A 27671-nucleotide genomic window follows, 5' to 3' on the forward strand; every position below is an offset into this window, starting at 1 on the left:
CTGACTCAGGGTCAGAGGCAACTCCTGATCCAACTGCCCCTCGGCTCTGCAAGAGTCACTGACAAGCATGCACTCAGGCAGATGACCCCCAACATGTCACCTTGCTGTTAAAGTGGTCTCTAAGTGCTGTGTCTGCAAAATGGTAGTTAAGGGCTGCTTTTATGTCAGCTTCTGAAGGTAGTCCCGTTCTTTCTTGGACATGTCTCGACCACCTGAGGAGTGTGTCTCTCTTAGGTATGGACCCACGGGCACTACACTGTTATTTTCATGACCCACCAGTTGAAAAACACTTGTGTAGAGTATTACAAGTCAATGATGATTGTGAACAATTGATGACAATATTAGTTTTAACACAAGTTTTACTGTATGCAAATATAAGAGATGCATATTTTTTCAGCATCAACAACATTTATTTATACAGTAATCCCTCCTCAATCCCCCCGCGATAGATGAAAATCCGCGAAGTAGAAACCATATGTTTGTATGGTTATTTTTATATATTTTAAACCGTAATAAACTCTCCCACACTGTTAACATTATTAGAGCCCTCTAGACATGAAATAACACCCTTTAGTCAAAAGTTTAAACTATGCTCCATGACAAGACAGAGATAACAGTTCTTTCTCACAGTTAAAAGAATGCAAACATACTGTATCTTCTCTTCAAAGGAGCGCCATCAGGAGCAGAGAATGTCAGAGAGAGAGAGAGAGAGAGCGTGACAGAAAAGCAAACAATCAAAAAATCAATACGTTCTGTTGGGCTTTTAAGTATGTGCACCGCGATAAAGCAGCCGCAACAGAAGGGAGCAATGCGAAGGTAGTCTTTCAGCATTTTTAGAGTAGCGTCCGTATCTTCTAGGCAAACAGCCTCTGTGCAAACAGCCCCTCTGCTCACACCCCCTCCGTCAGGAGCAGAGAACGTCAGAGAGAGAGAGCACGAGATTAAAGCAAACAATCAAAAAATCAATATGTGCCTTTGGGCCTTTAAGTATGCCGAAGCACCGCGATAAAGCAGCATTTCTTAGAGGAGCGTCCTTCACAAGGCGGGGTGCAGGGGTGGTAGTGGCAGTCGCAGTGCATCACAATCTGGTTTGTACTTCTCGTCATTGTAAATGGCAGTCCTCCCAGGCGAATGTTGCTGTAGGTGCGTCAGCTACACAAACCTGTTTAGCACCGCGATCAGCTGATGCTGGTACCTCACATTCATTTTTGATCACTTGTATCAAAATCGGAGTCCAACAAGTCAGAGTCCAATTCAGCGATAATATGCAAAACATCCTTCACAGAGTATTTTGCTTTACGCATTCGCCTCGATCTCTCGTCAGATGTCGATGCCATTTTTGCCATTGTTTGCGCATCGCTAATCACATGTGTGTAGGGAATCTTGGTCAAACCAGTGAAGCTAACTTTCCTTCTAGCAAAGAGAGTCCAACTAAAATATAATGGTGAGTTTTGTTACTATTTACAGTTGATACCACCGTCAAGCCCTCCTGTTTACAAAAGTCGACATCCGCCCAGAAAGAGTTAAGTTTAAAATATGCCATTATTTTTTTTTATTCCTTTGTGTTGATTCAACATTAATTTTGTTATTCAGTGTGTATTTACTTCATGATTTATGTATAGATTTTACACTAGTTGTCCCCCGCAGCTCCACCTGTGTAGTAGTGAAACAGAACAAACTTTAATAATCAATAAAAAAATAAAATGTAATTATTTGTATTGAGAAGAATTTATATTGATAGCTCTTGATATGAAATATTTTTGGTTTTACTATCAGGATGAGAATGTACTGTAGCTGTGATCTCTTTGTCAAAAATGTAAAAAGTTGGCAAGGTATCTCTGGCCAAGCAGAGGGTAGGTATGCTTCAACGTTAAACATTGCCACTGTATCTGATTGTGTTTAGCTCTGATGGGAGAGCGTCCCCTGCATGGGGCTGCCAATGCCGATATCTCTACCAATGATCAGGTATCTTCTAAAACACTGGTAGCTGTGACCTCTCTCTTTCAAAGGCGTCAAATATTACTATTTAACAATATCTAGATGATATTGTCTGCTGAACAAACAGGTATCGCTAGCTAAGTGGAGGCAAGGTATGCTTCAACACGTGGTTCTTTGAGGTGACTCGCACTCCTACTGTTGATGATGTAATTCCAGTTCATTTTTTTGGTGATTCATCCCTGGCTGATGTAATTTGTCCACCACTGTTATAATAGCAATGTGTGTGCAGTTGACCACACTGATTGCATTTGGCAAAACGGACATTGCTGCAAAATGCGCTTTCATGTTTCTCTGTGTAAGGAAATGTTGTATATCTGAATTACAAGTGGTAATACCATCCTATACAGCTGGCATGGCACCACTCAAAGGAGCTTAAAAAGCTCCTGTGGCTAAAAACCCAAGAGTGGACAGGACTTGCCAAGAAGCAGGTAAAGCACAATTCCTCAAAGTGTGCCTTTGTAAAGCTGGCACCAGTTCAGCATACAGCTCCAAGAGGATAGCTCTTGGAAATTGAAATCAACTTAGAAGGCAGTCATCATCATCTATAAATGCACACTCTCTTCTAATTCTTCCATTTCTTCTAACAACAAAAAAGCAGCTGTAGTATTTGGAATAGTTTAGCCATTATATTGTTACAGAATGATTATAATCAAGTGAATTAAATTTGTAAATTATATGATGTAATTTTGATGTATTTAATAAACCCATCATGGATGCAACACAGAAACAGTAGTACTACTTTGACAGTCAGTGATGTCAGTTTGCAAAAACCAAGCAGAAACGTGTGTATGCATGGAGTCAGGCTGCCATGAAAATGTATGTGGCTTTATGTATGGAACTTTCAAAACTCAACTTAATGTTTTTTGGAAGAAATAAGTGGATAGGCCTGGCAAGCTTTGTTGGGCTGAATGGCTGTTCTCGTCTAGAGTGTTCTAATGCAAAGTTTAGTTTTTATACATCTTGAAATGAGTGTGGAAACGGGTGTATGTAACATTTTTGTGTGTATGCACCATTTATACATGAACCCCCAGTTTACTCAGATGAATACAGATCCTTTAAAGCACTGTAGCATTTGATGCATTTGTATTCTCACTTAACATTCACTAAAAAAGGTAAATTAGTGAGCTTCACGAATTAAACCCTAGAGCCACAATTCCATGCAGTAATCTTGTTAAGTAAGTATCAACCTCAAAGTTAGAAAGCAGGAACCAGGAAGAAACAGTCTAAGCCACAATTTGTTTTTTAAGGTTCCTAGAATGTCTGGGAAAACCATGCAGATGACAAGCCTATGTAAAATGTTTTATTATACACATGGTTTGATTTTTTTTTTTCTGTACAGGACCACAGATGATGTGTTAGCACGTATTAACAGCGTCAAACACAGCATGAAAAATTCAATCAATAAAAAAGCGCTGCATATAGGTGAATACAAAAAGTTAGTGAAAAAAAATCGACTGCAAAAAAGCAGCAAATATAAAATTGACAAATTAATTTCCTACATATGGCTGCATATGAAGTAAGCCTACTTTGGAGTGATAGTGCTAGTGCTAGTAAAAAAATGGTAAAAGACCACTTTTTTTAGATGCATCATTAATGTTCTGAACTGGTGGCTGGGCCACTTTGCTATTCTTTAACCATATATGAAAACTTCTAACTTACTTTGTTCGAATTTGACAAGGTATACATTGAGCTTAAACAGTGATTATTTTATTTTCTATATAAGACATGGTGATCAATAGTGCCAGATCAAGAATTTTACATGCACATAGAATGTTAAAATAGACAGGAAATTGTAAAAGATGCAGATTTCAGAAAAGGAAAATGAAAAGTTATTTTCAAAACAAAAAACACTGCCTCATTGCAAGGAAGGTCAGTCTTTAGTTTCTTTGTTCCTAGCCAGACTATTCCCTTGTCAGTTGAGTCTAGGCATTTTACATGTTAATAGACCTGAGGAAGTGTATTTGGCTGCTCTTCTCTGAGACAATAATGAAATGTACTGTTCAGTCAGTTGACATACTGCAATAAAACAGGGGGAAGTGTTTAATACAGAGACACCAGAGTGACTTCATTCAATTTTTGGTTCTGTAGTATAACAAGTTGTGTATGATTGAACTCTGACAGAGGAAGTTGTGTTTAATACCTTTTTCTTTTTCTATCTGTCTGTTTTGTTTTGTTTTGTTTTTTTTTTTTTTTCTTTTTCTGCCAGGCAAAGAAATCACATACCGAGTCACATGTTTCAGACCCTTCCATCACCAGGTAACCAATATTATGTACTCTGATCATTTAGAGAGTGATGGGTTAGTTCATTCAGTTTGTGTTTGTAATGTTGAATAGTGCTTGAACTGCTTCATAACTCCTTTAAAATATTCTGTTGTAGCAAGATTAGGTGGCACTGTCTTGGCTGCTATTAAAAAGTCTTACCTATTTGACTGTCATAAAATTTTCCACATATCCATTTTTTGAACCTCGATGTTTCTATTAGAATGATGTGAAGACTCAGAGTCCATCTTTGCCACATCAGTTACAGGACAGAATCCAGGACTGTATTGAATCACTAGTCCATTAGACATCACATTCATGAACACATCCACTATTCGCCAGTTGACTTAACATGCCTGTCTTAGGGCTGTATAAATCCATTGGCACATTACAAGATATTAATTGGAAACCATGTCAATTCTTGACTGCATTTGCTGGATGAGATCTTAAGAATATTACATTATATGTGGCTAGGAATCGTCAATGATAACAATTTACAAGACTCTGTGACTAGCATTCAGCTGAATTTCAGATTTTCATTGTATCCCAATCTCTTCACATTCTGACACCCAGTTAACTTACTGCCTGACAGTGCCAGTACAAATGCTTTTCAGGTTTAGCAAGTTAACCACAATTTCTGCAACTTTTTCATCCTGTCATTATTGATAAACACAAGACATCAGACAATCAAACCTCTCATTTGTGTCCACAGTCAAAAAACATGTGCTTTCCTTGCAGCCACATTGTATGCATTATAGTTCTGGGTGCTTGTCAGCTCTGGCACACACACTAGACTGCCCCTGTGACTTGAGAGGTGAGTTGCAGACTATTTGGACAGAGTTGCTGGGCATGTTAAACTACATGACCAAGGGTCACAGGAGTGCTCTGTGACTACACCTGACCCTCTAACATTATGTCAAGTTATGCTACAGAAGAAAATAACTGGAAAACTTATGTAGTGTGACAGGGGCTTAAGGAAATCAAAACAATAACACAAAAACAGGCTTGTCGTCGTAGCAGTAGTAGTGGTGCTAGCATCATCACATTCATAGTGTACAGTGAAGTTTGTATTTGCATATCTAACCAACATACAACATGTCACCAATCTCTTCTGCTATGATAAACAAGAATGTATTAAAATACAAATAAATATTTTCTGGGCAGGAAATCAAAGTCATATTTTTGAAGCTGTAAGGCAACAACTAACTATATTGTAAGTAATCGGTATTAATTAATATTGTAACTGTCTTAGATTATTGACTTTTTTTTTGAAGAACTGATTTAGTGGTTTAGCCCTGTTCATGCTAATTTATTAATATTATGTATTTCTTTTAGTTAGCCCTATTGACAATTCTTTGTAAATGTCATCTCTTTAAATTTCTTGTAATGTTTAGTGTTTAGGGGAATAATTAAACATAACATTTTTGCCATTCACAACTTCTGAGACATTGAAGAATATGAATGTTGCACAGAAATGTAGTCTCCAGCAAATTAATTATGCAAGGGAAGTTGACTGTGGAAGTGTTTGGACAGAAGTACAATAAATAGGCTTCAAATATGTGAAGATTTTTCCCAAGTCTTTCTCCACAATTCTTCTATAGTAAGTCTTCTTATGGTTCTGATCTTGAATTCACTTGGCATGAAACTTCATCCTGAATATACTTTTTCTAGCAAGACACATATCGCAGCATTGAAATAGCATTTATCGCCTGGCACAAGACTGCACTTCAATATTCTTTATTTATTCAGTCGGTTCATATGTGTTGCTTTTGGACTGTGATCCATAGGAGCAAATGCAGATGGAAAGAGTTTTGTAAAGCAGGGAAGTTATTAAATTGGGTGTGGGAACTTTGTCAGGAGAATTCCTGAAGTGACATGCACATATCAGCAAATTCTTTGTCTTGCTTGGCCCTCTTTCCTCTTTAGGGAAAAGGCATTTAGCCTGCAGATGTGACAAGTAAAGTTGGGGTAATGGAATTTTCTAACCTCGGCAATATTTAATTTTAATTTTAAAGAGCACTACTTTAGCAGTGAGACTTAATTAAAAATAATGAAGCTAAATTAATTTTGGGGGAATAAATTTGTAAGCTACTTTCTTAAAAATTAATACAGTTGCCATGGATTTAGTAAAAATAACTAAAATACAAATGAACCACAAATAAGCTTTCCTATTCAAATTTGCAGTGTTGAAGATAAAAATGTTTTGACGATGTTTCATCATTTTCTTGCTTGTAAATTTCTAATTAATTTTCTCTTTAGTTATGATTTTTTACTTAGTGCCTTTGTGAAATTAATTTTATAGTATATTGCATTTGCTGCTGTAATAACATTCCTCTTCCTTATGACCATAGGTGAGATAAATGTATTTACAGGCAACACATGTATTAGTGAATTTGTGGAAATTTCATATGGTTGTTACATTTTTAAAGGTAAAATTAATAAGATATCAATCATTTTATTACAACAAACCAGGAAAAAGAACACTCTATTTTTGATAAATCTGTGAACATCTGGGAGACATAAAAAGTTTACAATTGAGCTAATTATTTAATTATATAATGCATTAAAGTGAAAAAGCTTAAAATGTTTTATTGATATTTTTAATATATAATTGCAGTGATATTGATTGTTATATTTGTTCTTGTATTAATTAGTAATAAAAGTCTCAATCAATTAAAAACATAATCAACATGAATGGCATTTTCAAATTGTAGACAAGAAAAATATATGCGTAGCAATTACTACTTTAATGACACCACATAACTCAGTAAATATGAAACACATTTGTCATCTGTATCCTCTGAATAGAATCATATTACTGAATGTTTTCTCAGTGTACTCATTTTGAAAGACACTGGGAAAATGCAGCCACTCCATATTAATAATCAAAGAGAACAAATGTCTGTTGCTGGAATAATTTTGGTGGTGAATCTGTACTGTGCCTGTGTTTTCCTTAAATTAGTTTCTGACTCCAGCAGATCCCAATGTTTCTGTTAAAATTACACAATATTGGTAACAGTAACATTCCAAGTGGTACATATGGTAAACAGCACAAAGCTAATCATACTTCTAGGAGGTGTCTGAATCCCAGAGAGTTAGGTATTAGCAAAAAAGGTTGTGATGAATCAACTTCACATATTCTAAAAGATTAAGTTTACACATGTCCTAACCTGGGCTATATTCTAGAGCCCTATTCGTTACAGAGAACCCAAAATTAATAGAAAAATATGAATAAATATTTGTTCTTTGTTTTTTAAAGAAGTATTTCTGCCACTAGATTTTCTAGTTAAGTCCATTTTTTCCTCTTCATCAATATACCTGAGAGAACTCGACTACTGTAAGTCACACGCACACCTTTATTGTTATGATTAAACTAAGACTAACTATATCATTTTTCAGTATAATTCTGGGCAGTTTCTTGCCTTGTTAAATATGAAGATTCAAAATGTGTTTTGTTTCGATATGAATTATTACTATGACACAGTGGTTATCGTTTGCTTTCGCTTTGTGTTCGTACATTTGCTGGAGGTATGTCCTTGAAAGAAAACTTGGGTGGCTTTATTTATTCAAGTATTGACCATTACTAATCGATTTTCAAAGTGGTTCAAGTTTAGAATTAAGACTTCTGTTAAATGGTGCTGATTTGAAATAAAGTCAGAAAGCAAAGTGTGCCAAAAAGAAAGTGATTTATTGTGTTATTATAGTGGCAGTTCTTCAGAAGTGGACAGCAACAGTATAAGAGGCTCAATTTCTAGAAACAGTGGAGCTTACAAAATGTTGATTTTGCTTAATTTGTGTATTGATACCATTTCTGAATGTGCATGGTGTCACAAGACCATTGGTCAACTTTCAAAGCTACCATTCGCTGGGTTTCAAGGGTGTAAGACGAATGTGTCAGATTCAGATATCCCTCACAGAATTTCAGTCTCCTCATAAGTGAAAGCATGTTAGACGTAATTATGATTAAGCCTAGCAGACTTTAACAGCAACTGAGTCAACAAAATCACAGAATGCATATGTGTCTCATGTAAGCTGTGATGAGCTGCTGGCTTTCTTTGAGTTTATTTGTTATCGTATGAAGACATAATTCAGAAACCTGAAATTCAGATGAACTACTCAACAACATATTTAAGTGCAACATATTATTGATTGAAGATCATGAGTGAAAACCATTTTACTTTGTCAGATATTTACATATTTGTTGACCAGCGGTCCCTTCACATAACAGTAAGAAAAACAGTTCTAACAGTTAGAAAAATAAAACTGTCACTGATAGAAAAATGCACAACTGAAGAGAATGTTGTTGTTGATGAATCATTAATGCTTTTTGAAAGGTTGTTTTGTTAATGGAGCAATATGTATTAGCAGTATTCATACTGAATAACAGTAATATATATATTATATATATATATATATATATATATATATATATATATATATATATATATATATTATAACCATAATATAATTACTAAAACTAACATTGAGTCTGATTTATAAAAAATAGTGCATCTTTGGAAGTCTGTTGGTTTAAAATACACTGACAAAAGAGCTGTGTCTGCTTAACTTGATTATGGAAAAAGCTGTTGCACTGTTATGAGAAAAACCTGGCAAAAAATTAATAATGAATCAGCAAAAAGTGAATAACAAATCTTGAAAAATCCTTAGTCTGGCCTTCATGTTTTAATAAATTACAAGAGGAGGAATTTCTAAAAAGTGTTGTTTATTAAGGTGCAGTAGACACAGTTTCTATTTGTTACATTTGTCCAATAGGCTTTGCATACTGGAAAGCAGTTTAGTAACTCACGTGTCAAAAGGCATTTTCTTTTTGGGTGCTTTGATTTTTTAAATGTGAAAAATCTTAGAAAATGAAAAGAATAAAAGACAAAGTAATTATGCAATAGTTTTACAGAATACTTTATTATGTAATAGCCATTCATAAGAAAACAAGTAACTATAATGGCAGAAGTATTTTGGAATATGTTTTTTTATTTTTATCACGTTGATGATGTTAGTTTGAAACATCCTATGTGCCTGTTAAATATGTATAACTCTGCTGCTTGTTGCTGTCATACATAAAATAATATGGTTTAATAACTACTGGGGTGTTCCATTAATTCATTTATATGATGTATTGTTTATCTTGGCACAATTCAGTCGTAAAATTGACAAAGACTGGTTGCATGCAGTTAAAGTAAAACTGGCAGGTGTGAATTGTGCATCTTACTTAAGAATTGTGATGATTTACAAGGCTATTTTGTTTTATTATGGAGAGTTTATTGTAAAATCGTGCTTACTTAGTAAACACAATGGCTATGTCCCATTGTAAAAGACCTGACCCTAGTGAAACAGTTGCAGAATAGCATTTGAGATGACTAAATCAGAGTTTTCTTTTGCCTTTATAACAGCATTTTAACATTTGACATTTCATCTTATGGAACTGGAGGAGTGAAAGGATGATAGCAGAGGAAAAAGCCACAGTTTATATTATACATGAGCAGTTAAACTGCTTAAAAGGAAATTAATTATAGATGTCACTTTTGGAGAACAGCGGCATGGTGGCACAGTGGTTAGCACTGCTGCCTCGTAGTTAGGAGACCTGGGTTCACTTCCCGGGTCCTCCCTGCGTGGAGTTTGCATGTTCTCCCCATGTCTGCGTGGGTTTCCTCTGGATGCTCTGGTTTCCTCCCACAGTCCAAAGACATGCAGGTTAGGTACATTGGCGAACTAAATTGGCCCTAGTGTATGCTTGGAGTGTTTGTGTGTGCCCTGCGGTGGGCTGGCACCCTGCCTGGGGTTTGTTCCTGCCTTGCGCCCTGTGTAGGCTGGGATTGGCTCCATCAGACCCCTGTGACCCTGTAGTTAGGATATAGTAGGTTGGAAAATGACTGACTGACTTTTGGAGAAAGTTGCTTCACTGCTACATATACAATCTTCTTCTTCTTCTTCTTTCGGCTGCTCCCGTTCAGGGTTTACCTGTGCTTAGTGTTACATGTATATAACAGTGAGCAAAGTATAGACCTTCTGCAGACAATGCAAACACACAGCTTTAGTACACTACTGGTTAAGGAGGAAAGAATAATTGTCAGTCTTTTGATTCACATTTAGGTATTCAATTTTTTTCATATGTAATGTTCTGTATGTCCACCAGAAGTGGTTCTCAGCAGTACTCTGGTTCTAGCCTGTTACATAGCCACATCCCAATAGCTTGCAGATTAGTTTGATTGTCACCTCTAAATTGGCTTGTCACCTCTAAATTGCGGGAATGGCTTCAGCCCCTAAAGACCTATAGCAGAGTAAGTAAGTTTTTTAAAACAAGCAAGTGCTGAGTTTTTATGGCCAGTTCTTTAGAGCTGTTTTAGCACAATGTGTGACCAGAAAGAAGTCAGCTTTTTATAAGGTGTGCTGAGAAAACTTACTACAGAATCATCTGTCAAACACGTCTGGCCCCAATAGGAGGAATATGTTGAAGGGTTTAAGTGTTGCTGTATGATTTAAAAAATGGCAGAATGCATCACCAGCACTTATACTGTGTGTTTCCAAGACTATGGGTAATTTCAGATTACCTAAATTCTAACAAGAGATTAAATAAAAAGTAGCAAGTTTGTGTTTCAAAACAAAAAATAAACTCCAAGAGGACTGTGAAAGTGGCCAATCAACTCATAGGGAAGAATTCTGGTAAAATATGTGGATAATAATAATAAGTTTTATTTATGTAGTGAATTTCATACACTCAATGACACTTTACAATTCAATAAACACATTAACAAAACAGTAGAAATTACATATAAGAAAATGAATAATACTCATTGAAAAGATGTGTTTTTAACATGAGTCTGAAAGTAACAATAGATTTTTCCTTGCGAAGGCTTAAATGAAGAGCATTCCAAATTTTAGAGGCTATCACACTGAAAGTTCTACCACCCATAGTTAATAACCTGTATTTACGTACAGTAAGTAAGTTAGCGTCCGATGATCTTAATGCTCAGGCAGGATTGTAAGGAAGGAGCAGCTCAGACAGATAATGAGGAGCTAAACCAGGAAAGACTTTAAAGGTGAGAAGAATAATTTTATATTTGATTCTTGATGAAACTGGTAACCAATGTAAATCATAAAGGACAGGAGTGATGTGAGCAGATTTTTTAGTGTGTGTAAGTAAATGAGCAGCAGAATTCTGAACATACTGTAATCTATTGATATATTTAGTTGGGAGGCCATAAAACAATGCATTGCAATAGTCCAGATGGGTAATGATGAAAGCATGACTGAGTGTTTTAGTATCTTTCACACTAACAAAGGAATGCAGATGAGCAATGTTACAGAGATCAAAAAAACTGTCTGTACTATTGAGCTAATGTGTGGTTGAAAAGTAAGAAGCTGATCAAAGATGACACCCAAATTACAGACTGATGCTGAGGGTTCAACTGGGATCCCATCGACGTCCATTTTTAACTCATGAAGGGTAGAGAGGACAGATTTGTTACCAACTAATAAGATTTCTGTTTTATCAGGATTGAGTTGTAAAAAAGGCAGCTAGACTAGCCTCAACATTCAAAAGTTACATCACAATTACCTGTCATTTTATTAGCACCATATGGGAGGTGGAGTTATATGCTCTGTGGACACTTTTAATGTTAGAATCACACAAGGTACAGAACTTAGCTCAGGTACTGAAGGAGGCTGACAAAGGGTGGGGATTATTGATTCTAAAGCTACATTAGTAGCAGACAATGCCAGTAATATGACAATTGTAACCAAGGAAACTGACATGAACCCACATGCTTTGCTCACATTCCCAACCTTTCTTCCCAGAAGGCATTGACAATTGCTGCAATAGCAAAGCTGCTTGTAGTGAACTTTTTCCACTGAAGTTCATCTGCCACAGTCATCCTTGGGAAGTAACATGCTCTCCTTGTCATCCCAAAGAAGAAGCTCAAAATAGATGCACTAATACAGTGGTATTCTACCTATGCCATGATTAAAGAGTCTTTGCCACCCTTGTGTCTCCAGCATTGAAAGACACAGCCAGGGATGCGGTAACACTCTCAGACAAAGAAAATGGTATTCTAAGGAGATGTGGTTAATGATCTAACACCAGAGAAAAGTGCTAGTAATGCAATGTGTGAAGAAAAAACTACCAGCAGTTTATGTCATTGCTCCCATTCTTGCACATTTACTACAGAAAATGGACGAATATATTGCAAAGGCTAAGAAACAAGTCACTCAAATAATCAAGTAAATCAGAGGTACTCTGATGACTCAGTGAAAAAGCATTCCACATCAGCTCAGTTTTAGATCCATACTACAAGTCCCTACCTTTCTTGAGCACAGCTTATAAATGAGATTTACAGCCAGTTAAGCCTTTAAGACTCCACAATGAGGTTTCTGCATTATTGTAATTAAACTAAGTTTACTTCTTTTTAAGTAGTTAAGTATGTACTAACTTAACTAAATTCCAAGTAGTTTTATCCAAATATGTGAACCATCTATACTGTGCAATATATACAACACCGGTCAAAAGTTTTAGAACAACTCAGTTTAAAACTCAAATGAAAAATGAAAAAAAAAATTAAATGTAATAAATGACCTAAAATGGCAAAATGGTAAGCAGTAAACTGCCAGAGGTTTAAATTTAAACTTTATGTTAACAAAAACTGAAAAAAGAAAATTTCAGAATATTACAAATGGGCTTCTTCATGGAACAACTAATAGGTTATAAGCTACAGATGCTCTGCTGGAATTAAAGTCAATGAAGCCTTAAAAACCATGTGTCTGTCTTAAAGCAGGAGCTGGAACAAACTGTGTAACTACAACCTCAGAAGTACTAGGACAATATTACACTGGCATAGAACAAATAAACAATAGCAAATAAAAAAATAAGTCAAGGATTTTTTCAGATTTTTGATTCATCAAAGTAGCCACCTTTTGCTAATATAACAGCCAAACTGTGGTAACCCTTTATGATTCCGAATACCAGTCACCAATTCTGCCTCGAGCAAAAGAACACCAGACCATCACACTTCCTCCTCCATGTTTGACTGTTGATCTCACACATTGAGGTAACCATCCTTTCACCAGCCTGATGGCATACTAACACCCTGCATGATGATCCGAAGATTTCAGATTTTGACTAATTTGTGCATAAGACTTTCTCCCAGTCTGCAGTAGTCCACAGCCAGTATTTCTAGGCCCTATTTTGTCCTTTAAGGAATGGCTTTCTTACTGCTGCTCGTCCTGTCATACCTGCAGCACAGTTTCCTCTGCATAGTACAGTAGAAACTGAGACTTGCTTTTCTCGACCACTGTTAAGCTGTACTTGAAGCTGTTGTGCTGTGAGGTACATATCACAAAAGCTTGTGACCCTCAGAAACTTGTCTTCTGATAGGGTTGTGACTATGGGTCTGCCAGGTCTCTGCCTATCAGAGTTTCTTCCAGTTTCCAATTGCTTTTGGATTGTATAGGACACCATACTCACTGACACTGATTTGTTTTGCAATTTCTCTAAATAACAGGGCATATGCTTCTTAGGGTAATAATGCTCATTACATTTGAAAATTGCTGTTTTCTGCTGTTATCACTGAAATTTACTCTAGTAAAACAATCTGTTCCGGCTCTGCTTTAAAACAGACAGAGGGATTTTAACTAATTAGTAGAAGATGGGACACCTGTGGAAATTGTTTGCTTTAACTTTCAAGGCTGAATTTACTTTAATTATTGCAGAACATCTGTAGGCTGTAACCTATTAGTTGTTCCCTGAAGAACGCCCATTTTTAATATTCTGATATTTTCTTTTTTTCAATTTTTGCTAATTTAAACTTTAAATTTAAACCTGTGGCAGTTTACTGCTTACACTTTTAGGTCATTCATTGCATTTCAGCTGATTACATTTGAAGAAAAAGAAAAAATTAGGTGTTCTAATACTTTTGACTGGTAGTGTTTTAAAATATTAATATAAATTCATAAACTAATACATCATTATTTTATATGTTTAAGAGTCATTCTTCCAGTGTATAGACAGATCTGCAATTTACACCCACACATGATCAGGTGCCATCTCAAGAACTACCTGTTTTGCCTGAAGACATCCAGACTGCATCTACTTCCATGAAGACAGAGGATTCCAGGACAATCACCGTTCTAATTGTAGCCAGACAAGTGGTTGATATTTAACAATCGCCTCAAAATAAACACAAATCAAGATAGATAAGGATTAAAATAAGCCAAAACTACACCTCGCTTGAAAAGAGGTTAAATTGTACCTGGAAGAAGCCACAGAAAATGTGGAGTCCATCCTTTTGCATTTGTAGAAAAACAGACTTAAGCTGTACCCCTTGCAGTCTGGTTTGACAAAATGTTAGCTAGGGATTCCAGGCCCATCTGTCCCATCAGACACTGCAGGAGATATAAATGTTGTTCATAGAGCCTGCCTAAAATGGCAACATGGGAATATGATGATTTTTTTCAAGAAAACCATACACTGGCTAGATGACTAAAAACCTTCTAAGTGAAACAAAGTAGTTAGAACTTCTTTGTTCTAAATGCATTCTCTCAGTTTATAGTGTTACATTTTGATAGGAGTGCCATTTGTCTAAATATAAATAGCTTCAGTCTATTGAAGATTAGTTTATGGAGAGTTACTTGTTAATTTATTTGGAAAATACATTTTTTGAAAAAAGCACAGTTTTGATTTGAATCAAATCAAATTACAAATCATCTGTACAAGTCAAGAATCAATTTGAACTGACATGTAACCATCAATTTACAACTCTAGTTGTGGAGATCCAGAACTATCCCAGCATTAGTATCATGCACAAGACATAAATCAACCCTGATACATGTTTCTTTGATATGTGGGATAAAAATTCTGAAGAAATCTAATTCAAACATAGGTTGAATTTGCAAAACACCCAGTACCAGGCAAAAGTTTGCTAGAGCAAGGATTTTGTAGTAATAATGAATTTTATGAAGTAGTAGAGTTGGAATACACAAATTTACCAGATAGCACTATATGTGTTTGCATATGGATGTACTGTATATTTTCTGTATCTGGATTAAGTGCCAGAAAGTCCAAGATTTCTTGAGAAGCCTAAATTCTGAGGAAAATATAATAGAAAAAAACAAAAGTAAAGCAAATACCTACTTGGCCCAATGGGCCTAGGTATCATATGTCTTTAACATGTGTCTATTGAGTGGATTGGTGTTCCCATATGCCTACCTTTCTAGTACCACTAAACCACCCTCCCTTTTCACTTTCTCTTTCTTTCTTTATCACAACCCTGGTCCGTCTTTCCTTCTGCTGATACAAGTGTGACATTTCTGCCTTGAAGCAGCTTTAAACTCCTTCCTGAGGTCAAGTCCCTGGTCAAACTCCAGTTTTTGGGTGATGCACAGCTTATTTTGGCTATAGGGAATTAGGCTAGAGCTCCATTTAGTGGCCCCTGGCGAATTTGAACTTTTGATTTTTGGTTAGCCCTTAAATGACCAGAGGACAGAGTTATAAAACTTGTGTACACCCAACAATAGGCCCAAAATTTGCATACACAACTTTCCATGCAAAACTAATTCTAAAAGAAAACAAGGAAAATCAGTATATATTTAAAGCAACTTTGACCCATCCCTTTGCTTTGGCATGGTAGCACCATTGATCAAGTAGTGAAATGCATCCAAACCAACTAAATGACGAATCATGTGTATAGTAATTCATATCAGGAAGGTATTATTCTAATATGCATCAACATGACAAACATATTAAACCTCAAAGTGATGAATATGATGCACAAACTATTTATATCCTTTTAAGGAGGCCCAATGCTGCATATAAGTCAGAAGAACTTTTTGTTTTTTCATCATTTTACACAGGCTACCTGTTGCCACTTCTCAGGGAACTGACCGACTAGTCAAAAATATCTCAGCCAAGCTTCACTCCATCATGCATGCTTTGCTGGAAGCCATTAACCGACTTTCAAGGCACTATATTCAGTTTTAGTAGGCTGTGGGTATACATATATATTTTGCCAACATAAGAAGGATAAGGATTACATCTTGCCTGAAAAAGGGGCCTGAGTTGCCTCGAAAGCTTGCATATTGTAATCTTTTTAGTTAGCTAATAAAAGATGTCATTTTGCTTGGCTTTTCTCTACCAACATGAGAAGGCAACTTACATCAGTGTTCAAAGCACATTCATGTATGCAGATTTACAAACCAGTTGTACGAATCAGGTTATTTTCTGACATGTGCATTTTCCTGTTTTTTAGCGTACACATATTTTAACACTCAGATCCATGCAAAATTTTATAAATGAGACCCCAGGTCCTTCAGACAATATCCATTCTACCTCCTAGCTCTTCTGGCAAGGTCCAACTTGTAAGCCATCTACTGCCACCTGCCCTGGCAATGCTGTCTTAATCAGAGAACCGGACACACTGGATCCATATCAAAACTATGTTGCAGTTTGGTTTTGAAGGTTTCATTAAGTTCTCACATTCCTGTAGTACCTGAGGCTAAACCTTCCATATCCCGTGGGTGTTTTAAACAGGGGACCATACATCTGGTGGTAAACATCTTTTAGCTGTTAATATTTTAGAATGTCATCTTTTTTAATCTAAGTGCTTGTTCATTTTGTAGTGTTCTTCTAAATATCAAGTAAATATGATTTAGTTGAGAATTTGATGTAAAATAAGGCCTCTGTCAATAATAAGTGTTCATTTGTAATAATAGTGTACTATTACTTTTTTTATCGTTTGATTTTTGTGACTTAAATACATATATTCATATGCCTTTCATATTACAAGGTTTTGGGACTGCTAAATGAATGAATTCATGTTTGAAAGTATAGGGATGAACCATCGAGTCAGGGTCATAAGACTGATTCGTTGAATACGATCATGCAAAGTAAAGTAAATGTACAATGAAATTAATCATCCTTAACATGTTAAAGCTGTGTGGGATTGAACCACAAGTGCTCCAAAGCTTGTCTAAATATAAACCACAGCCACCAAAGTCATTTGAAAACAGTATGGTTAGTTTAGATATTTAAATTATATCTAATTCATATTTTTTTCCTTACACATAATGCAACAGATAATGCAGATCCATATTCTCCATAGCTTTTGCTATTAATGATGATTATTTATCATTCAAGTAAATGTCATATTTTTGTGAAATATTTGGAAATAGATGGCACTAAGGGGCGGCACGGTTGCACAGTGGTAGCGCTGCTGCCTCGCAGTAAGGAGACCTGGGTTTGCTTCCCGGGTCCTCCCTGTGTGCAGTTTGCATGTTCTCCCCATGTCTGCGTGGGTTTCCTCCGGGTTTTCCGGTTTCCTCCCACAGTCCAAAGACATGCAGGTTGTGTGCTTGGTGTGTGGGTGTGTGTGTGTTCCTTGGGTGGGCTGGCACCCTGCCCGGAGTTTGTTTCCTGCCTTGCGCCCTGTGTTGGCTGGGATTGGCTCCAGCAGACCCCTATGATCCTGTAGTTAGGATATAGCGGGTTGGATAATGGATGGATGGATGGATGGATGGCACTAAGATTGTGATACTTTCCTTCCAGCCTCCACAATTGACCAGTTATTGCTCAAATTAGAAACAGTGCTAATTTTAGAGGAAGAAACAATTTTCTACAGGATTCATCCCTGAGGAATTTTTCCTTGAGAAATTTTACACTTCCTTCTCATTAAAGTGCATGAAAAGATGAAGTATCATACCAATTTTAAAGTGGCTAGTCCAGTCATATTTAATTAACTGTATAAATGAATTAAGCCCTTGTTTTCAGGGCAGCCAGCATCTTAGACTGAATCCATCTCTACATTAGCAATTCTGTCTATCCTTCATCAAACCCACTCCGTATAATTACAATGTTTGAGGGTGGCCAGAGCCTATCCTGGGATTATTCAGGCACAATGCAGAAATCATCACACAAAACATTCATGCATGTATTCTCCCTGACACATACGGGGTAAATTTACAGTTTTCCAGTTAACCTAATAAAAAAGTGTTTGGGATTCTGGAGGAAATGTAGGAAAAAAAACTTACACTACACAGACTTTGAAATGGATATGATTGCTGGTGGGCTGCAAGATATGTACCTGAGACTTCAGGTTTCCCTCTCCTGTGTACCACAACAGAACAACAAAGAGAGTCCCTACTGAGAACACAAATTAAGCTGAGACTTTCAAAAGTAGATTTTAAGTTAAACTATAGCGGGTTGGATAATAACTGACTGACTGACTATCCCATTTTACAATTAAATGTTAAAAAAACAATAAACAGCATTTTGTTTTTAAATTGCAAGCTTTTAAAACAAGTGCATATGTTTTAAATCTCTTTCATGTTTTACTGGACTACATTTTTGTGGCAGAAGGTATCTATTTATTTAATGTGAAGGCAGAAATTGTGATGAATTTATTGTGCAATTTGTTATAGGAGCACTAAAACTTTGAAAATTTTTTATTAGGTTTGGATAGGTTCGAGATAGCCATACCACATGCACTTCAGAAGCGGTCAGCCGCCTAAAGTTAAGGATGTCCATGCCTGACCAGTACTTGGATAGGAGACCATCTAGGGTTGTTACTGGAAGAGGTGCTGGTGCCACCTATATGGTGTTTGTTTTACTGTATAAAGAATCTTAATTAAGTAACCCTTAAATGTGAATCTACACATCTAGCATGCTATATTAACCTCCATGAAGTGCAGTAAACCGTCTTTTGACTGAGGAAATGACCAGGTAAGCATATGTAAGATGGCGAGAGAGTTGGTAGAAATGATGCAAGAAAGCAAGCATATCAAAGGGAGTGACTGTGTGAGCAAGCAAACAAGAGATTGGGTTTTGATGTGGGAGAAAACAGAAGAAATAAGGACTTTTATAATGAAGAAAGGAAGTGAGAAGTTAGAAATGAACAATTGTTTGAAGGGGGATAATTGGTGCAAGTGAGCATGATAAGAAATGAGAGATGGGGAAGTGAGCATCAGTGAAAAGTAGAGACTGAATAACCAAAGACCATGTAGCTTAAAACATTGTTATCTCTGTAATGATTTGCCATAATACATAATACTGTGTAGCATGTTCAAGCATTTTAGGATGACAACATTCCATTAATATGTTTTTCCTTTACCCAAATAACATTTTAACACAAAATCTGCAAATGCAAATATGTGACCTATGAGTTGATTTTTTGATAGCAGAATAAGAAAGAAAGTGATCCAGCAATCCACTCTAAACAAGAACATTATATTACTGTAAATCAGTCTGTTGAGAAAAGTTAATGCACATGGAATGAATGGCCTCTTAAGAAATGTAAGCTGTTATATTATTCAAACATCAGCCAAAGGGAAACTTGCAATTGGTAGTATAATGGATTTGAGGCATTATATTCTATGAAAAGTGCTTTGTTACAAGTATTTTGTGTACTGCACATGTGGTTCAGTAACCATTGTTCCTGAGCAGCCATTTGCTCAGTTCTCCTCTCTCCTCTGCTAAGAGTTTCTTACCAAGTCAAGATATTTTATGTACTATGTATAATGTCATTGTCCTGGGTATTATGTTAATCAGCATCCAGCCCTGCATGTAGGCCCACCAACCTGCAGGGAAAACTTGGGCAATGGTGGCAGAATTGGCACTCCAGCCACTGCAAAAAAACCTCACAGTGGTTGCATTCCATCTGAATTTGTGTGGTGCTGAGGTGTCACCTGTTGCATGGCTACACTCTGGTCCCAATATGGGATCCAGAGTTTGTTTGTCATGTGGTGGGTGCAGCAATGTGCTGTATCAGCGTGTGCTCCTAGTCGTGTTCGTGTCGTGTGTAGCCCGTGCTTATTGTTTATATTACTATTCCTGTTGGCTACTATATTTTATCTATCGCCTTAACAATTATTACCTCTTTTCTGGGGCTGTTAGTGTTTGAAATCCCAGAAATCTAAAAAGGCATTGCATCAGTTAGTAATTTTAAGAATGTATTCAAAAAGTGGCTAATGTACTGTATAGGCTATATTTTAGATGATACAGTGTACATTTAACATTCAAAATTACATTGAAGAGAATGCTATATTATAGTTTGATCTTTTTTGTGGTGCTACAGTAGTTGATATTGTGATTTAGTAGATTTCATCTTAGATTATTAGTAATATACATGCAATGCTATATCATTTGAATAAATTCAGATTTAAATTATGAAGATTAATGTGTAGAAAAGAGTAATTCTTGTACTAAACCTGACATTGTCTTCATAATCCATGGAAAATGTAAAAATGTTAATAAGAGACACAAATTATATCTTAAATATTTTTTTTCAACAGGTCTATGGACATGCAGGACTTAGCAAGTCCTAATAATCGAGTAGGCAACAGTGATACACCTGGTTCCAAACTGGATAAGTCGAATCTCTCCAACTCTCCAATCACATCAAATGGAACAGGTGGTAAGTTATACATTTTTGTTCATTCATATATATCTAGCAAATGCATATGTTAATATTTTATAATTACTGTAATTTTATTGTCATCAACAAATATACTGAAGTTAAACTGTATGCATTGTGTAGCTGTTATAAATTTTGCAAGGTGTTTGTGGTATATAATAATATTAAATGGTGTAACTTAATGTTTGCTGTCATAAAGTGGTATACAGTATGCGTTTTTTAATAGCAGTGATTAAAGCCTCCTAGCAAGAATAAACTCGAGTGATAAAAGTGGATTAGCAAGCATATAAGTAGTAAATATTTGTGATGTTTTCGGTTTAGTTCATATGTACATCTCAATAATATATTGTATAATTGTCTCACTTCATCTATTGATACAGTATTTAACCTGTATGGCTAAATTTAGCTTTTGAAATCCAAACCAAAAAGTTTTGCACTTAAAAGTAAACTTTTAGATAGATACTGTAGATAGATAGATAGATAGATAGATAGATAGATAGATAGATAGATAGATAGATACTTTATTAATCCCAAGGGCAAATTCACATAATCCAGCAGCAGTATACTGATACAAAAACAATATTAAATTATATAGTGATAAAAATTCATGTAAAAGCAGACAATAAATTTGAGTAATGTTAGCATTTACTCCCCCGGGTGGAATTGAAGAGTCGCATAGTGTGGGGGAGGAATGATCTCCTCAGTCTGTCAGTGGAGCAAGACAGTGACAAAAGTCTGTCACTGAAGCTACTCCTCTGCCTGGAAATGACACTGTTCAGTGGAACTTTTAACACCCAATATTCAATAACGTAACAATTTTAAACCTGATTAATCAATTCAAGTTTGCAAGAGGCCAAAACCTACCCCAGCAGCACTATGTGCAAGGCAGGGAATGGCTCTTGAGAGGGCACCCGTTGATCACAGCTCTACTCACTTCCACACCTGCACAGGGCCAATTTGAAAATTTGCCAGTCAACCTAAACAGAATATTTTTGTAAATTTAAGGTGGGGGCATGAAGAGGTAGAATACCTTGTGTAAGATCCACACACACAAGAAGAATATGCAAACTCCACACAGACAATGGATAAAACCCAGGACACTATATCCATGGCATAGCAATGTTTTCTACTTCCCAATTGTGCTGCCCACTTTTAATGTTTAATATTCTACTTTTAAAAGGTTTATGTAGATTGTAAGCATGCTTTTAGAATATAAATAACATTTAAACACACCTAATATTAAAAGAAGCGTGACTAATTGCATTATCATCTTTAAACCTTATTGCACAGAATAACCCAATGAATTTTAACTTCTTGTTAGCAATTAGCTTTGCCTCCACACTTACACTGCTGTTCTTATTGTTAGGTTCTGACACACCTGGAATCATTTTATCAAATGCTTCAATTGTTACATTAGGGTGTTTTCAAGACACACAGAAAGAATGAACAATGTGTGTTTCTGATAGAAAATCTATTAGATGAAGATGAAATCTGACAACTATAATATGCATCAAATAACTTTATTTAATAAAAAATAGTAAATGATTTTACCAGTACAGTGTAGATGTAATCACCTTGCCAAGATAGCTTCTCAACATTCATTTAATGAAACATCATTAAACTCAATGCCAGGTGACCTTTTTTAATACTTTTTTTACTTTGACTTTATTTTAGCAGTCATGTATTACTGCTGTCTCCTATGGGCTGTTTGTCACTTGAAATTTATTGTATTTTTGGCAACAGGAGAAAGAAAAGGGAAACCCATTAAGGATAAAATCAATTAATCCATATTTTATTACTTCTACCTTTGGCCAAACATAGCTGGAGCAGTCATTATTATCTCACATAGGGATTATTGGTGAGAATTCCAAAGGTATATTATGACAGCCAAACTTTGCTTTGATGAATAGATTCCGAATGATTTGCTTTGAAAGATTTCTTGTTTTTAGAACGTTAAAACATTTGTGCAGTTGTAACAGATACAGGCAAATCAGCCCAACAAGCTCACCAATCCTATTCACCTAGTTGCTCTAAAATAATATCAAGTTGAGATTTGAAGGTCCCCAAAGTCCTGCTCTATACCACTACTTGGTAATTTATTCCATGTGTCTGTGGTTCATTGTGAGAAGAAAACTTGTGCAATATATGCCCTTAACAAGATTCCAGCTATGTCCCTGTTTTCTTGTTGAAGAATTTGTTTAAAGTAACATCTATGACCCACTGTTCTAATTCCCTTCATAATTTTAAATGCTTGCATCATGTCACCTCTTAATCGCAGTTGTCTTAAACAAAAATGGTTTTAAGTCTTTTAATCTCTCCTTGCAGCTTATAACTCCCTGTCTAGGAATCAGCCTAGCTGTTCTTCTCTACACTTTCACTTGCGGTGTTACATCTTTTTAGTTATATGGAGACCAAAACTATACACAGTGCTCCAAATGAGACCTCACTAGTGTGTTATATAACTTAAACATAAGTTTTAAATACTGTAGATTACGTTTTTGCTACTACTTTACCAAAAAGACATTTATTTTTCAGATATTTATATAAAATAAAACAACGTAACACTCTCATACTCTCCTAATTCAACTATTAGGCCATATATATTTTCATGTTATTAACATCTTATATTAAATTATATTTTTTACTGCAATTACGTATATATGTATAAATGTTCACTGTGTTAACTTAAGAAATATATATTGATTATTTGAAATAACAGTTGCAAAATAAAGTGTTAAATAAAATGGGAGATGTGTTATCTGCATCATTTTGTCGGATATATGATGTGCGTGTACCCATCTTTTATAGAAAATTGCAGTTTAATCGACATGGACACAATAAATGTAAACTAAGTTTCTCATGAAAATCCATCTAGAGACGCCCCTCACACTAACACTGCAAGGAAGCATAGAAATTCCATAATGATTTTACATAAGACATTCAGAGATGTGACCCATCTACCTAGCATAAAATCAGCTTCATTTTCACAAATGAGAAGCACAGAGTGTCATTAACAAAAAGTTTGAGCACCAGGACAGAAGGACACCCAAAAAGCATTTGAGTTTTTTAAGACTATATTTTAAGCAATATGTCTAGTTTTCACAAGTTTCCTAAAGCCTAGTTGATTTGTGTGTTGTTTTGAACAAGAGTAACTGTGGACAATTACAGCAGTTACATTGTTTGCTCATTTTAACTTAATTAAATAGAGAAAAAAGTAATTCAGTCAGATTGATCTTCCCGATACCATGGTGAAAGACAGGATATGATGTGTATTGCCAAGTGTGCAGTTTGCAGTTATTTTTAACATTTATGATTACTAGAGCAGACCACTCTTTTTCTCATCTGAAAAGAATTAAAAATCCCTCAGTGAAAAACAGTGTGTCAAGAAGACTTGATTCATTTTCTTTCTTGTGCGTGGAACAAGTCACCTTCAATTAAATTAACCAGGAATTAGCAACATGAACATCTACAATTTTAATTTCAGCAAACATGTACATTTTGCTTTACTTTTATGTACTTTTAATGTATTTTATAGTTTATTTTTGCTTAATTTCTGAAGGCCTTAATCCAGCCCTGACTGCAGTAATACAGGGTCTACCTGAGTTAACCATTACTTTCACATGTTCCTACTCAGATAACACAGCATCCTATGCTGCTTTATTCTTTGATTTATGACCAAATTTGACATCCCGAAAACAACTTCAAAATTGACTGAGTTACCACTGTGATGGAAAGGAACAGAAGCTTTTCCAATATACTATTGTTTATCAAGGGGTTTCCGAATCAAAGACTGACTCTGTTTTTCACAAATAATGTAAATCAAAATTGTTTCCCTAACAGTTAAATTGTTCCAATTTATTTAATTTCAGATAACTGTTTCATTTCTCTTAACACCTTAACAGTGTATAACCATCCTGATTTAATCATTGTAGGGTCTTTAATATATTTGTTAACTTTGATTTTATCTGTAACAAATGAGAACCAGAAAAGCTTATTCATGATCACAACTGCAGCTTCCCTCACTATAGGTTTGGTGGCACTTGTGCTGTGAAACATTATCAGTCCCTTCTAAATGATTACAATGCATTGTAAGGTAATGCCTTAATCTTTCCCCTATAAAGTGAAAAACCTTTACGCATTTTCTACAGATTCTCTAAAAAAAAGTGTTAAATGCAGGAAAAAAGTCTAATATTGTATAAGATGTAAAATCTTGTTTTTAAAAATATTGTTTAGTGTTTTCTCTTAAGCAAACATAGTGTTTTTGTAATAAATTTGTGATAATATAAAATTTTGAAATATAAAATTATTATAACACATTAAAATTGTTTTCTAGAAAAAAATTGTTCTAAGCCCCCCCAAAAAACATTTATTTCATCTGCTGAGTCTCTTTTACTTCTATTTTTTTAAATCTCTTTTTCCATTTCATGGAGTCCACTTATACATGAGGCCCCTGGACTGTTGCTAACGCCGTGCGTAGAACTCGCACTATAACATGGCGTAAGCACAAAAGCCGAAATGTGCTTACGCACAGAAAAATCCAGATGCAGGAATCTGTGCATACTCCAACTTCCACGTTCTTCCACTACATAAATCCCGATCAGCGTGAAAAGTAACACTCGTGCACGCGCTTTATGTAACACCCCAACTCTTCCCAGAATTACACCTCTTTGAATATGCAAATCAATATAAATCGCCCTTAAGCTCAGCCTTCTGTGAAAAGACAATGGGAAAAGCACAGGGGAAAATATAAGAATTTCAGCAAATACCGAGTGGAGGCAAAGGAAAAACATACGATTTGTTCAAATAAACCGTGGTATAATCAACAAAAGGAAGTTGATCGAGTGACATAGCGGGTTGGAAAAACTTGAAAGCTCACGTTCACAAAATCGCACAGTGCCAGAAATAAAAAAGAAGTCACATATCAAAGTCGCCGTGAAAAGGCGAGTTGTAGCCCACTGTCTGAGTGTCATATGAAAGCTTATTAGGGTACAGAGAAAAAAAGGCATACAGTGGGGAAAAAGCACGAAATGTCAACTTCAATTTCAACATTTCCACTTTAATCACGTAATTTATTTTGTCATTAAAGTAGAACATCATAACCTTCATCTTAAAATCGTTTAATTAACCAGTTTCTCAAATCACATCGTAATTAAAGTAGCACGTTAAATGCTTTGTTTTGTATTTGACCTTCTATGTGCTCCATGTGTGTGAATCACTACTTGCTTCTTAAACCGGCTCTCTTCCTCCAACTGGACACAGAATCCATTACATTCGTGATATTACAGCTCTCTGAATAACTAAAATACTGAGATGTATACGTGATATCATTTTTATGATGATAGGAGTTAAAGCACGTTCTTAAACATGAGTTTCACGGCGCAGTGATTGTGTGCGACCTTCGATGAAATTATTTATTGCTGCAGTACTCAGGGGCAGCTCTATGTCCAATAGAAAAAGTCCAATGTCAATATGTTATCTTATGCATGGTGGATCGCCACACAATCAGCTCTGTAATAGACGTTAAGTCATTTGTAATCTTAGAGCGCCGATTCTTCAAAACGTTAAAGGAACATTGAAATATCTTCGTAGTACATGTTTAATTATTCTATCCTTCACGGCAGTACCAGTGAAGAATTTAGATTATTTAAATGAAGTTAAAGTTTTATCTGTAAAATATAATAAACATATTTTGCAGCATTTCATCTTAAAAATGATATCGTCATCATATGTCAATACGCGCTTTATAAAGTGGCGCATGTTGTGTAATATTATAACTGTAGTGCAAGTTTACAGTGAGGTAATTGTACTTATAAGTACAAACAGTTCTACAAGGAGCGCTTGATTGAGTGCATTTATAGTTCTTGGGATGAAACTGTTTCTGAACTGCGAGAAACGTTTTGCCATGGCCGAGACAGCGTGTGCTTAATGCCGTATACTGATAATTCTCTTTCCGATCAGCTGCTGCTGTGATTCACACTCAGATACAGTGATATAAATACTCCGAGTGGTGCAGTGAGAGTAATATGGAAAAAGATGATCCGCTGTGGCAACTCCTAACGGGAGCAGCGGAAAGAAGAAGAAGGTGCAGTTAGAGTAACAACGCTAAAGCAGTTATGGTATTTGGTATACTATGGCTATTCCCTGGACCATTATATTGTTACAAATTAATTACAATCAGATGCATTACACTAATAAACAATATGCGGTTAGTTTATAAAGCTGCGTCAGGAAAATAAGGAGTAACCACACAGGAACAGCATTGCTTTGACGCTGGGAGCCGCCAGTTTGCAAAACCGAGTGGAGAACTTGCGTATGACAAGGTATGAGGTACCGTGGAAAAGTGCGTGGCTTTACACCAAGTGTAGGTTTTATAAATCGCGATTTGAACATGGAAAATTTCTTACGCAACATTTCTGTGCATATGCACCATTTATACATAAGGCCCCTGGTGTTTATATCTAAATATCACTTTAAAGTTTCTGAATCAGTCATTGCTTTATTGAAAGCAGGGGAAAACTTCAGTTGTTGTCCTTCAATTTCTGAATTTTCTTCTTATTCTTGTTGTTCTTCTTTACTTGTATTTGACCTACATTTTTGCAAAATTGCTTTTTAAAATAGAGACACACATACACATAAAAATTACACACACACTAATCATCATGCTAAAGGTGGGATTCAGCTGACATCATTCATAATGACTACACAGAAGGCCAAGGCATACTGTAGTATTATCACGCAGGCTGTGTGATAGTGCAGTAAACTGAGTACTAAATGATAGACTATTGTCAAAGGTATTTCTAAAGTCTCATGCTGATTTGGTTGAAAACTAATATTCAGGTTCTTTAAATAAAAAATGGACAGTGTATTGTATAGGGTAATGAAGGAAAACGGAAAGTTTTGAAACTAGGTGTTAGTGATCTTGGGGCTTCACCAGTTGTTTGGGACCAATGCAACCTCGTTTACAACCCCTTGCCGTTAATTATGTAGGAGCAGTGGAGTGGT

At 35.7% G+C, this 27671-nt stretch overlaps 1 protein-coding gene across 17 annotated transcripts in view; it reads left to right on the forward strand.

Moving 5' to 3' along the window:
- The window catches only part of eya4 (EYA transcriptional coactivator and phosphatase 4), a 288462-nt gene that overhangs the window by 171178 nt on the left and 89613 nt on the right, over positions 1-27671 (forward strand). For 15 of the 17 annotated variants that reach the window (XM_039747739.1, XM_039747744.1, XM_039747754.1 and 12 more), the window contains 2 exons: positions 4205-4254; positions 20548-20669. In XM_039747739.1, coding sequence (XP_039603673.1) covers positions 4205-4254; positions 20548-20669 — 172 coding nt within the window. The remainder of the gene's footprint in view (positions 1-4204; positions 4255-20547; positions 20670-27671) is intronic. The other 2 variants (XM_039747750.1, XM_039747751.1) reach the window with 1 other exon arrangement.

Source organism: Polypterus senegalus, chromosome 3 (assembly GCF_016835505.1).
Source record: "Polypterus senegalus isolate Bchr_013 chromosome 3, ASM1683550v1, whole genome shotgun sequence".
In the NCBI taxonomy this organism is placed as follows: domain Eukaryota; kingdom Metazoa; phylum Chordata; class Cladistia; order Polypteriformes; family Polypteridae; genus Polypterus; species Polypterus senegalus.